This window comes from Hydra vulgaris, chromosome 02, assembly GCF_038396675.1.
Source record: "Hydra vulgaris chromosome 02, alternate assembly HydraT2T_AEP".
NCBI classification, from domain to species: Eukaryota; Metazoa; Cnidaria; class Hydrozoa; order Anthoathecata; family Hydridae; genus Hydra; species Hydra vulgaris.
The window spans coordinates 48587501-48602500 of NC_088921.1; the positions used below are offsets into that span (position 1 = coordinate 48587501).

General features: G+C 27.5%; 1 protein-coding gene across 1 annotated transcript in view; it reads right to left on the reverse strand.

The window, feature by feature from the left end:
• The window catches only part of LOC100210577 (small ribosomal subunit protein mS39), a 51798-nt gene that overhangs the window by 10966 nt on the left and 25832 nt on the right, over positions 1-15000 (reverse strand). The window contains exons 20-26 of the mRNA XM_065791200.1: positions 14996-15000; positions 14779-14869; positions 10817-10905; positions 5222-5286; positions 5052-5120; positions 2508-2549; positions 2352-2415 (exon numbers count right to left, since the gene is read on the reverse strand). The exon at positions 14996-15000 is cut by the window's right edge and continues 77 nt beyond it. Coding sequence (XP_065647272.1) covers positions 2352-2415; positions 2508-2549; positions 5052-5120; positions 5222-5286; positions 10817-10905; positions 14779-14869; positions 14996-15000 — 425 coding nt within the window. The remainder of the gene's footprint in view (positions 1-2351; positions 2416-2507; positions 2550-5051; positions 5121-5221; positions 5287-10816; positions 10906-14778; positions 14870-14995) is intronic.

A 15000-nucleotide genomic window follows, 5' to 3' on the forward strand; every position in this document is an offset into this window, starting at 1 on the left:
ATCGGCTTAGTATATCAACTTCTCAACCAAATGGTAGAATAATAAACTTAGCATAAACTGCTATCTTCTTAATTGTTTTGTAAAAGCTGAAATATTTAAAGCAAAAAGACCACATAAAAAAGAAATAATATTAACATCCCTCTGAATAATTTCTATCATTAAAAAGTAATACTAACCAGAATGAACTTATAATGATGACTTGGGTTTTTCTATTTCAGACATTATTAACTAACCAACTAAACCCCTATAAATGTTTTTTCCATTTACAGAAATCTTTTATTAATTATTTAATTCTGGAATGTACTCACTCAAAAGAAATTAACAAATTTTAGTTCGGTCTATAAAAAAACAGAAGATAAATTACTTGCTAAAAACTATCGACCTATTTCACTAAACTCTGTTGTCTCTAATAGAGACTTTTGATATTATTTCATCTTCTATAGTATTTCACCAATTTATTGATGCAATCTCAATTTCACCAAAGCATTGATTATCTACCTCAAAACACCTTTATGTTAAAATTAAGATATTTTGGAATAAATGAGAAACAAAATAAAAAGATATAATAAATCAATACCTTAAAAGCTCTACTAAAGTGCATAATTTAGGAGTCATTATTTCATGTAATGCCAAGTGAAGCACACATTTTCAAACAGTACTCTTAAAGTCCTTACAAGTTCTTGGTATGCAAAAAGACATTCACTTCCATTGATGAAAAAACGGCTCTCAAGTTTTATAAAGTATTTATTAGACCACACCATAAATATACAGTGTCTATTTGGGCTTCTTATTTTTTTTTTTGTTTTGTTTGTTATTTCACCTCCCCAAGGCCCAGAAGGCCACTACAGATGAGGAGGCTACTTAATTGTGGTCATAACCCTCTCTCAACTCTATAACTTCGAAACACGAACCTTGACGAACAAGGCCGCTGCGCGGAGAAACAAGTTGAGCGCGGTACTACCAGGGACGTGGTGGGGATTGAACTCGGAAATTTAAAAACTGATAAAACCTTGGTTGAATCTATTCAACACAAAGCAACAAAATGGGCTTCCAGCTTGAGACATCTTCAATACTGCGAAAGATTAAGAGGATAGAATCTACTATCATTGACTGAGCGTTTTGGTTGTGGCAGCGATAAACTGAGGGTTAAGAGAAATTTTCCGGACTTTTTTCCTGTATTTTACACATTAAAAATTTGTGCATTTTTGTATTTTACCTGTGTCCTATTATTTCATAATATCATATTATGAAATAAGTTGCTCATTTAAAAATATAATTGCAGCACTTATGTAAATTTGACATTACCCATTAACGTAGCAACTGCATAAAGATCCTTAAGCACATTAAAACATATTTAAGGACAATAATGGCGCAAATCATTTTGTCTGCACTAGACCTAATAGCTACTGAAGCAGAAATAGCAGCTCAATTAAATTTAAAAGGTGTTATTGACCGATTTGTAGCTATAAAGACAAGAAAAAAACTTTCATTAGATTTTCTACTTACTAGGCTTGTATATTGTAACATACTGGTTTCTATTTAATTAAATTGAAATTGTATTCAAAAATAATTTTTTTATTTTCAAGAGAAGAAATTTAGGGACCTGGATTAAAATTTTGTTGGGAGGCCTATTTTTTGTTGCTACACTGCTGTATTTATATATATATATATATATATATATATATATATATATATATATATATATATATATATATATATATATATATATATATATATACATACTGCAGCGTAGCAACATACTTTTACAGAAACTTTAAAACATTTAATTTAATAAACAAGAAAGCCAGAGATATCTTTCTCTTAATTTACATTTTTTTCAACTTTATAACATTTCATATTTAATGCTAGAAAAAAAAAAGAAAAGGAAAAAAAAAAAAAAAACTAACTCCTGTTGTTAACAAGAATGTATAAGATATTAACTGGAATACCTAAAATGTGATGTGAGCCAGGAATTTTAAGGGTATACTTTAAGTTAAAATAACTTAAAGTATATTTCAGGAGACTCTGCATATGCGACCAAAAAACTTTGTCAGGCTTAAGGTAAGCTACAAATAAATTAAGTCAAGTTCAAGAAAGGGCTTATTTCATTTTTTAATACAGAACTGCGCCACATCTGCTAAAGCAACTTTTATTCTAGACTGATATCAGCCTGGGTGATAATGACCTTAGGAAAAACTATTAAGAAAAATATTGAAATTAAAACTTTCACAAAGCTATAAACTATTTTATGAATTTTTAGTTTTGAAATAATTTTATTTGATTGTGTATAAAATTTTATTTTATTTTGTCCACATTTTATTGTGTACATTGTGCATTTATTGCAAGGTTACCAATGCTCCTTTCAAATCCTGCTGTTTGAGATTTGTGTCCAACATATACTTTAATGCACTGTAACTAAAAAAAAAAAGAATAAAAATTTATGTTATTCTTTCATGCAAATTATCTTTAATTGCAAATTAATAATTTGAATATTATTAAATACATACTTAGGAGAAACACCCTTTAACTTGTACTCTTCAATTACTTTTCTAAAATAAAAAGGAACAAAAAAAATAATCAATAAATGGATAGAATAAATAAATGCATATATATATATATATATATATATATATATATATATATATATATATATATATCAAGCCTTCCTGGGTAGCGCGTTCGGCCGCACACCTTGTATGGCCACACTTGAAGTAATTTTTATAGACAACTTGACCACGTTTTTATATAGAAATCGTTTTAAGAATTCGAGTCAAAACAAAGCAATAAGAAACTAGAGAATAAAACAGCAATACTCTAAGAAAAGAACCGAAGACTATGCGAAATAGAAAATCTAAATAAAATAAGCTAAAAAAATTTAATAATAAAAAAAGAAAATTATTGTCAAAAAATAATATACCTAAATATTTTACTCTTTTTGTTTTTCTTTTTTTTTTAGGGTGTTTGTTATTTTCCACTAATTTAAATTGATACAAGTAGAGGAAAAAAGTAGATAAGAATATAACGAAAATAAAAATATTTTTGATATACAATTTTTTTTGCAACTTTTTTCAGTATATAAAGGAAATACTTTATAAATTGTGCTAGAAACACAGACAATTTTTAAATTTGTTTTTCATATGTCGTTGCTAAACATAACTGTTTTTATCAATGGAAAGCAAGAAAACTAATTGCTATTTATTTGTAAAAAAAAAAATTTTTTAACAAGTTTTTCATGTAAAAAAAGGAAATGATGCTGCAAAATTGTGGGCTAGTGCATTGTTAATTTACTGAACTTTCTTAACAAAATTTTTAGGAGCCTATTTAAAACTTTATTAGTTTTAAAATACATTTTTTTTAAACGGCGAAATCATTATGTTCATAATCTCTGGTAATTTGTATTAACATTGGAAATTGGGCAAAATGAAAGATACAATTTCGGACATGCATCAAATGCAGTAAATACATTCATTAAAGAAACTATGTCATTCTTTTATTTAACTTATTCTATCATTAACAAAATTCATTAATCAAATAGTATTTTTTACAAATAAATAACAACTTATTTTCTTATTTTCCTATTATAATAAGTATTGAGAAAAAACATCAAATATAGCAAAAACTTTTTTAAAAGCGAAAAGACGTAAAAACAAATAAACGTAATAAACAAATAAACATAAGAAAAAAAAATGAACAAAACTTTTTATAGTTCTAGTGTACGTAGTAAATTAGTTTCTTAATTATATGGACTCATAAAAATCCTGAATAAACTGCATATCAAAACTTTCAATTGTTGTTAAATCGTTATAAAAGATTATATTTTTTTCAACAACGACACTAAAAAAAAGAATACAAAAGTTGTATAAAAATTTTATAAAAAATATTTTTTTTTTAATTTACTTTTTTTAATTATTAAATTTTCTAGTTTATTTAATTAAACTTGATATTTCGTTATAATTTTGTTTCCTTTTTTCAGGATTGTTTTATTTTTTCTAAGTAGATAAGTTTAGCTTTTTGCTGCGAATTATTGAAACACTTTATGTTAAAAAGGTGCTAACTGCCGTGGTTAGTTTGTCTAAAAAAAATACTTTTAACATGGACGAACAAGGCGTGCAACCGCAAGTGCTTTCCGACAAGGCTTGATATATATAAGTATATTATATTAGTGTATTCTACAAATAGAGTGCTCTATGCTCTTTAAGAACAGAAAAATAATAAATTAGTAAAAGCACTTATCTAATTTTATCTTCGACAAATTGTTTCTCGATCAAAAGTTCATTGGGAAAAAATTTCAAATTTTAGCTCGAAATTTTTAAATTCGCTTTTTTTAAGAGCAACCTCATATGCGCATTTGGAAGATTTGAAAATATTTTCATTAGAAGAGTTTAAATTTAGTCTATTTGAGGGGGATGATTTGAATTTATTTTAATATATGATAATTCATCATTAGGTTTTAAATTATACGATAATTCATCATTAGGTTATGTAAAAAAAAAAGAAATTGTTTAAAAATGTAATGTTTCCTCAAAAAACAACCTTGATAAACAATATATTGGCTTAACGGAGGCTGAATGGAAAAAACCTAATGCCACCACAAACAATCTTTCAAACATAAAAAATACTTAAAAGTGACTATGCTGTCAAAATATATTTGGCAACTAAAAGAAAAAAATATTAACTTTAATTTAAACTGGTTTATCCTAAAAACTGTGCTTGCCTATAATAACATTTCTAAAAAATGTATACTATGTTTACTAGAAAAATTTGAAATTATTACTCATTTTGATCAAAAAAATTTATTAAACAGAAAATCTGAATTAATTTCTAAATGCAGACACAAAAATAAGTACCTTTTAAAAAATTATAAAAACAAATGACCAACTAAAATTATCCTAATTCTAAAGAATTCTTTTAAAATAATTAAGAACACTTTTTAAAATAATTGATATAAAGAAGATTTTAATATTGGTTGCTAATAAGCACTTAAATATTCTGATAAGCTAAAAAATTTACAGAGTATAAATATCTCTTTATTCTAAATTTAAAATTTTAACCTTGCTTCTGCATTTTTTTCACACAAACAAAAAATCTTGACCAATGTTGATAAGATATTACTGTTTACTCTAAATAAAAACCCATAATTATAATTTTGAACAAAATCTTATTAGCAAAAAATTAGAAACATTTGTTAAAAAAGCAAAGCATTTAAATAAATTTAACATACTCAAAATTAAATATGGTCAACCATTTAGTTGCATCTTCAGCAACTATTAGAAACTCTTCTTTTTTCTATGATAAAATTAAATCAATTTTAAGTAACTTTTAACAACTCAAAAAAACTTTTTTATAATAAATTTAAAGATGTGCTTAATTTCTTATTCTATATTACTTATGTTTTTAATGCAACTTATTAAGACATGTACCAGAAAAAATCTGCGCGTGTTCTGATGTGGTGTTTTTTTGGAAATCGTGCATCATTTTAAATAGCTAACTGTTTTAAAAATGTTTTAGTGTTATTCAAAATTTAAACAACTCTGTTATCAAAACAATTAGTTTTAATTGAAATGCCATCAAATCAAGATAAGAAGCAAGAAAAAATTTTGCATTTTCTCGTTGAAAATCCTGGTGTATCAAACAAAACAATTTCTAAAGAGTTGCAGATTGCTTTGAGAACAGTGCAGAGCATTGTGAAACAATTTAAGGACACTGGTACAATCAAAAGTAAATCAGGAAGTGGAAGAAAAAAATGTTTTGTTAGACGAGATCTTGGTAAAAAAGTGAAAGATGCCTAAGACAGAAAACCGGAGATTTCTGTTCGAACTTTAGCGAATAAATTTAAGACAAGTGCTTCCACTATACAAAGAATAAAGAGAAATTGTGGCTATAAATCTTATAAAAAGAAAAAAGTTCCTCGTCGTGAAGAAAAGCAAGAAAACGTCGCAATTCGTTGTTCAAAGCTGCTCTATAAAAAATTATGCGCCAAAAAGTCTTGTTTGATTATTGACAATGAAACTTATTGTGCTGCATATTTCCAATCTCTTCCAGGACACCAAATATTATTCAGCAATTAATTGCAAGAAACTGAATTCCAATTATAAATGCTTTAGAATACAAAAATTTGCTAAAAAATTCTTTGTTTGGCAAGCAATTTGTGAATATGGTAAAATAAGCTTTTGTCTTGTGACAACAGGAACAATTAACACCAAAATATACATAAAAGAATGCCTAAAGAAACATCTTTTGCCGTTTTTAAGAACACACATGGGTAACCAGTTATTTTGGCCCAATTTAGCATCATGTCACTCTGGGACAACTTCATTTCGTTGAAAAACAGTCCCGAACTACGCTCTATTGAACCACCAAACTGTCCCGAACTACATCCTATCGAAATAAATTGGGCTCTTGTCAAAAGAAAACTAAGGTTCAATATAAAAGAAGCCAAAAACATTAGAGACTTCAAAAATAAATGGATTAGAGCTACCAAAAAAGTCTAGCCAAAGACTGTGCAAAAGCTGATGTTGAGTGTAAAATGCAAAGTCTATGCATTCTCACGCACAAAACTTCACAAACTTTCTTAAGTGAAATTTAAGAATATTAATATATGAAAATAGAAGAAACAACTATTTTTCATCAAGACAATGCATGCAGTCATACAAGTTTTTTGACGATGGTTAAACAGAACAAATTAAAGTAGAAATTACTTGAACACCCATCATTATCACCAGATTTGGCCCCTTCAGACTATTACCTTTCCAGAAACTTAAAATAATTTCTTCATGGAAAACATCATTGATTGAATGAAGAAGCTATTGCAGTCATGGAACAGTATTTTGCAGAGCAAAATTATTACAGAGGTGGTACTATTTGAGGATCATTGGAAAAAGTGTGTTTAAGTTAAGAAAGATTATATTGAATAAAATAACTAACTTTATTAAAAAATACACATTCTTTCATTTTTGCTATCTTATTGGTTGAATTATTTTGATTTTTTCAAAATATTTTCTACTTTTCAAAATGCAATATCAGGAGGCTAATAGTACATATACATGTATATACATTTATATGTATATAAAAACATAGATGTGTGCATATATATTTATATATGGGTAGGGTGATGATTTGTTATCAAACTTTTAAGGTTTCAATTGAAATTTTGAACAAATATTTTCATCCGTAATTTCAATTTGTTTTGTAGATGAAATTCCGACTTTTAATTTTTAGATTAAATGAAATAACAACAAATATTAGTGTAAAAATAGCAAAACTTTAAATATAGTAAAAAAAAATAATAAGTTTTTTTAATATAAATTTAAAAGTTGGATAAATATATATTATATATTATGGGCCAAACAATTGCATTTAATGTACTTTTAAATTTATATAAAACTTATTCTTCCTTTAGTATGATAAAATTTTGTATTTAAGGCATCTTTTTTTTAAACCAACCAATACCTATGCATATTTAAACCATTTATATCATATAAATTTGAATAGACATTTATTTTTCTTATTTTATAAGTTCGGATAGACTGAGATTTAACATGACAAATAAAACCAGCAATCAAACTTCTAGCAGAAAAGTGTAGAAAAGTTAAGTGCACATGCAGCTCATTAAAACTTCTTCAACATAAAGTTGTACAGAAAGCAGCAACTATGAATAGAAAATGATGACAGACCTGAGCTGAGAAACGATGTGGAAAAACTGTAAAAATATTAGGCGCATTTTAAAATGCAACAAAAAAATTGTCTAAAAATGGACATACATCAGTAGCTACATTTTTCTTGTAACAACAATTTTGGTTTGACATCACACTTTCTTGTATGGAGTCGTCCATAAAGTACGTACGCTCATAGGGGGGAGGTCTTCAAAAAGCGTACAAAAGCGTATAAGAGGGGGGAGGGGGGAGAGTTCAATTTAAAAGTACGTACTTCGATTTTCTAATTTATCACAATTAACCAGCTAATCAATAGAAAAGTTACATTCTGACTAGAGATTCTAGTTTGCCATCATACAAAGATGTATGGTATATGGAGTAGAAGGTATAGTTTTCCTCTATGCACACACATGTATGGGCGCCCTCAGAATTTTTTGATGTTCCAGATAGGACACTTTCACACATTGTGCAAACTCATAACTTAAGTTTGTTTATACCTATGCCAAATGAGGAGGCCTTGCAAAATATCAGGATGGCGGAGGCCTGTGAACAAAAAGCCTTAAAACGCTTACCCTCCCCTGCCCATATGTGAGGGCACAAATGTAGTAAAATTTTCAACTTTACCATCTAAAACTAAGTTTAAATTTATTGACAGATTTTAATTTTTGTAGAAAAATATTGTAAATTACAAAAGTTATGACCATGCAAATTTTCCGATCCCCAAAATGAGAGGGGTGTAAATTTTGCATGGTCATAACTTTTTTGTAATTTACAATATTTTTCTACAAAAATTAAAATCTGTCGATAAATTTAAATTTAGTTTTAAATGTTAAAGTTAAAAATTTTGCTACATATTTCCCTCACGTTTGGGCAGGGAAGGGGGGAGGCAAACGCTATAGGGCTTTTTGGTCCCAGGCCTCTGCCATCCAAATTTTTTGCAAGGCCATCCCATTTGGCATATTAACAAACTTAAGTTTGCACGATGTGTGAAAGAGTTCTATCTGGAACATCAAAAAACCCTGAGGGGGCCCATGCACACATGCCACCCCTTATATACTGGTCCAGAGTAAGACCTGAGGGCCGTGGTTGATGGGACGGAGTCACCCCCCAAAAAAACGTGTCAATGGTGTCTCAAAATCTTCCAAATTTGACCGCTAGGTTTTGCTAAAATAAAAACTTCTTAAATTAGCAAAAGGGCACAAAATTTGCTGTTGCCCCCTCCCACTGAGTTTTACCCTTTGTTTTCAATATTACTGATCTCACGTAAGACTCGTTTTTTACTTACTAAAGAGGGGTGCCAGAAAAAAACATCCACCTTAAATATAGTTTATTTACATTTGATTCGTTATTAAAACAAAAGAAAGGTTTACATGGATTTCACCGGGAATTGAACCTGGATCTCTGTCGACTATATCCGCCACATTAACCTCTCGCCCAAATACATAAATTTTTTTATTGAGAAAAAAAAATAAAGGAGGGATGGGGGGATATTTGAGAGGAAGGGGGGGGGTATTTGAGAAACGTACAAATTTTGTGCCCTTTTAAGGGGGGGTGGGGGTGGGGGGGACATAAAAGTATGCATGGCAACAGGGGAAGGGGGGGGGGGGATCAAATTTCAAAATTTTTGGCGTACGTACTTTATGGACGACCCCTATCTGAAAAAAACAAAAATAAAGCTATGCTCTCAATGAATAATACTTTTGCATTTCACCATAAAAATGAATATCAAATTAATTTTTGTAGTTCATGAACACTCTTACTATTAGCCTCCTGATCTTTAGAAAAAATTAAAACAATTTAACCAAAATAGTATTTTAAAGTTTTCAAAACAGTTGGTCAATCACATGAAATAGGAATAGATTGTATGATTGGAAAGTGTATGATGGAAAAGGTTTGACATTTAAATATATTTCAGCATATTTCTTAGTAAATGTTAGAAGTCATATAGTAATCACAGTGTTTTTAAAAGAGGTCAAATGTTTTTACATTCTAAAATAGCTGAACTTCCTTTTAAAAGTCATGTTGAAAATGTCAAACTTTGCGATATCAAAAAATTTATTACAAATATGGGAATTAATGAGAATCACAAAGCATTAATTTTACAAAATAGTTGAGACAATCTTTTCATTTGGTGTAATTGAAAGTGCAGATAAAGAACTTTTTAAATAATTATTTCTTATTTTGAGTTCCAAAATGTAGCAAACCCATAATTTTGTACCAAAATGAGTTAAGTATAAAATTAAGTTATTAAAATAAATGTGTTCTAAAATACAGAGATTTAATTGGTTCAATGTTTTTGATTATTTTTTATGTTTATTTTTATGTTGTAATTAGTTTGTGATATTGTTTAGTTACATAAATAGATTCATATTTTTATGTACAAAGAAATAAGAACACTTTAATTAAAAATATCTTATTAAAATAAATACTTTTTTTATGTAAAAAGAAATAAGAACACTTAAATTAAAAAATTTTTATTAAAATAAATAACATTTCACATAATAAATTTTTATTAAAATATTTATAATTTTAAATAAGGAAAAGGAAAAAAACTTGTAAAAAGTTTACTAACTTTGTAAACACTTTTTAAAAATGTTTTTAACTCAAAAATAATTAGACTAAGCTATTAACTGAAGCTGAATTCCGAAATATTTTTCCAAAAAATGTTTTTTTTCTCTCTATTTTACTTTTTAAAAAAATGTAAAATCGTTTACTTATGAAAAAATGTAAAATCATTTACTTGAAAAAAAAAAGCTTTTTTTAAATAAAACTTTAGAAAAATAGAAGTATTAAATGAACTTTTTAATATTAATTCATCAAGTACTTTATAGGTGTAAAATTATCAAACTATCAGTCGAGAACCAGGAGGCCACATGTTCATTTTTTGTATTTCTGAGAGAATTTAGTTTTGGATTTTGGTATGTAGAGACATTCTGCTAAAAAGATCTACTAATTATTTATATATTTTCTAAAGTTCTATTATTTTTGAAACCAGATTTAGCAAACACACACTTAACTGGTCGACAAATATTTATTGATAATAAACAGAAAAAATGAAAAATGTGTATAGATTAAAAAGAAAACTTTTTTTAAATATTTTTTATTTGGTTAATTTTCTCATTGCAAAATTTTCACAAATGACACATGAAAATTATAAAAACAACCTCCTTTGGTATATTATCAACATAGTCTAGAGTTTCAAATAATGGTAATGCCACTCTCTCAGTCATTGGAATTCGCATTGATACCATATCTAAAATATAACAAGATTAAAATATATACAAATATAAGTTTCAAAAACAGAATGGATATATGTGTGTGTGTATTTATATATAACGAACCTACAGAAGAAAAATAGCCTGTCGAAAAAAATATTAGATAAGTGGTCTTACTAATTTTTTATCTATTCTTTAAAAACATTGAGTACTCTATTCGTAGAATACACTAACATAATTTATTTATATATTTTTTATAGTATAGTATAAATTTTAAATATCATTTCAACTAATTAAGTAATATAATTTAAGATGGCTTAAATTAAGTCAAAACATGTATCGATTATATTAAATATGGTTCTAAAGAAAAAATTTTTAAAATTTGTCTCATTTATAAAGATAATTACTTATTCGTGCTGAATAGAAACTTTGGACATGGAAAAGGTTGCGGGAAAAAAAGGTGCACAAATTTTTAAATTAATTTCTATTCTACTTTCTTCTAAATCCAACTGCTCTTAATTACTTTATTAACTTATATGTAAATTTGACAATTTCCTATAAAAGGTGGAATAAATTTACTTATGATGACCAGTTTAGTCATATTTGAATACCTTTTTTAAATATTTTGATAAGACCTAAATGCTAAGATATATAGAAATGGGTTAAAAAGCAGTCAGCAAAGCAACTAAGTGGCAAATAATAGGTATAAAGGATGGCTCAATATAATATAAGAGAAATATCATTAATAATAATAATAATAAAATTAAAAATTTCAAAGAATTGGTTTGAAATTTTTAATTTAGAGTATTTCAGATATACTCTAAAGACATTTAAAACAAAAATTGGCATCAAATGTCATGCAGGATCAGGAAGGTTAAAAAAACTACTGAGCACAAAAATAGTCTTATATTTTATCAAATTAGAACCAACTCAAGGTTAAGTTTACATGAACTTACCAACACATTCAAGAAAAACCAATACAGTTCAAACATTTTACTAGGGAAAAAATTGGTGTTAGTGCAGTTGTTAGAAAACTTATGCTGATGACCAGAGATTACAAAATTAAAGTAGTGTAAAGAGAGAGTTTAGAGAAATGAAAGTTTTTAGTGATGAAAGTAACTTCGAAGTAATAAATAGAAAAGACAAAGTTTTTGTTATTAGATTTAAATCAGAAAAGTATAGTAATCACTTTGTTGTACCAAAGTTGCAAGGTGGTGGGGGGAGTTTGATATTTGGGGCTGCTTGAATTTTAAAGGAGTAGGTTTGTGTAACAATTATACAGGCTAAATCAACCAACATACATACATACATACATATAGAGATGCTAGAGAACTGCATGGTTTCATCAGTGGACATGCTGATTGATCGAAATGAATGGTGGCAATTTCAACAAGGTTTGACGCCTGCCCACACAGCTTATACAGTAAAAACATGGGTGAAAGAAAACAAAGTAGATTTATTGCTCTGGCCAGCTCAATCACCAGATTTGAATCCAATCAAATCTGGTGATTGAGCCACAAATATGAATTATAATAGCCACAAACAAGAATTAGATACCATTTGGAGAAGAGTTCCAAACAAAGTTAGTTACAATCTTCTTAAATCGATGCAAAAAAAGATGTTTTGCTTGCAAAACTGCTTGTAGGGGTATTTTAAATACTAGTTTAGACTTTATTTTTATTGCATTAATTTTTTATATATTGCAGTTTTTTTATTGATATATTTTGTAATTATGTTTGATAACGTTTTTATATTTTGTAGTATATATTATATACAGTTTTATATTATAGTATGTCATCTAAGATGCAAGATTTGTTTAAAAAAGATTTTACTTGTAAATAAATTAAAAAAGATTGTTTTAAACAAATTTTAAAAGCAACAAAGCAAAATTATACAAGTTTAGCTGTCAAAGAAGCGGTATTGCGTGCAATTGAACAAGGCTGAACTACAAGAGACATAGCAGATCAGTTTGATATAGGAAAATCAACAATAGCGGATATATATAAAAGATAAAAGGAAAGAAATAACAATAGAGTCTCTTTAAAGTTAGGAAGGCCTCAAATTACATCTGAAACGACAAGATAAACTTTTAATTTGTGCCACAAAAAATGATCCACGCAAAAATGCTGTTTTGTTAAATGCTGAAATGAAAAAATTTTATAATGTAAAATGTAGTGTTGACATAACCAAGTGTTGTTTGAAGTAACCAAGTGTTGTTTAAAGTAACCAAGTGTTGTTTGAAGCCAAATCTATTTGGAAGATGTACTGCAAAGAAACCTTTTACTTCTATAAAGATTTGAAAAGCACACTTGAGATTTGCTAATAAAAATTTGAATTGGTCAAGATAACAATGGTCAAAAGTACTTTTTAGTGATGAATCTGATTTCTAAGTCAGCCAACTGGGGCCCCCTAAAATATGAACTTCTTATTACAAAAATATGCATTTATTTAAATGGAAATCAAAAACTAGGAAACAACAAACCATTGTTTACATACCTGTTTTACAAATTTGCCCAAAATTAAGGCAGAAAACAAAACAGAGACATTTTGTTTTAAGAACATATCTTATAATCATAATGTGTACATTATGATTTTAAGATTCATTGGATTTTTTATGAATATAACATTTAATCGATTTTTAACATCGTTTGGTGTATCAAAACAACTGCGATTCAAAAGAGAAAACAACAAGTTTTAAATTAACTGATTTCAACATTGTGGAGCAATTTAGATTTATTTTTATATATTAAAAATGTTTTTGTATGTACCTCCTCCCCACTTAAAACCTAATCATGCCGATCCTCTTTCAAAGATTTGTATGCATCAATATCTCCAGCAATGACAACTGAACTATAAATTAACAGTGTACATCCATTCTTAATAGATGACATGTTTTCCTAACTTGTCTATATTCTACAAAACCAACTTGACTCTTCCTTTTACATCTGTTTATGATGAGAGAAGTTTCAGTAGACTTAAGATAAAAAATTATCTGTGATCAACAATGACAAAACAACATCTTTTTGCATTTAAATTAATTTTAATTGAATATGAGCTTGCTGAGAGCATTGACAACCATTTTGCTTCAACCCAGCGGCACAGACGTCTATATGATGTCTATACAATGCCTTATAAACATCACAGGCCCTTATGATGTCTTTAAGATAACGAACGTTCTGTACACACTGGAAATAAAATCTCGCAGAAAAATTTTATAAACTACCAGGAGAGTAAATTTTATTCTTAGTGCTTGCTTTATACAAACAATAGCTTATAATACCTTTTAATTATACACTAAGTTACTCAAAAACACTGCCAAGAACAATAAAATAAGAAACTTCAAAAATGTTTTTGAAATGCCATACAATTTATAAATTAGAAAATACTTTGTTGCCTAAAGAAACCATTATATGAAACTACTTCAAATCAATAATTTTCAACACAACAAAGAAATATTTTAAAATACTATTTCTGTATAATGAAGCCTAATTAAAATCTGATTATAAATGTAGTCTGTCTTCAATCTCAGGCCACTCAACAAAAAAAGAAATCATGTAAATTATATAAATCGAAAATATGTAAATTATGTCTCAATAAAACATATAAAATCTTGACTTATAAAGATACCAACCTATTAAATAAAAGAAGTGAATTTCTATATGCAGACATGAAAACGGATTACTCCTTTCTCAATAGTAGATACAAACCAGTAACTACTAGATCTAGATCCAATTAAATATAAGAGGACCCTGAGATCATTTCAAATTATGAATAAATTTTTTATTAAAATAATTGTTATAACAAAAAATATTAAAACAAAAAAAGCAAAAATTCAAAACAAGTTAATAAAAGTTAATAGACAGACTTATGTGATATCAAAAAAAATTTGACTAACAACTATTAAAATGCACCTTTGTATATCTCAGGAACATGCTGTGGTGCTTTATGACTCTTAAGATTGTAAAACAACTGCTGATAGACCCAGTCTCTTGGACGAAAGTACTAGTAAAGTTAATAGAAAAGTATTTAAAAAACATCTACTAATCAGTTTTTTGAACATAAGGACATATTTATAGAAATTATAGAAAATATGTAAACAAAAATATCTTTGCTTTCACTCAAATTTACCTGAG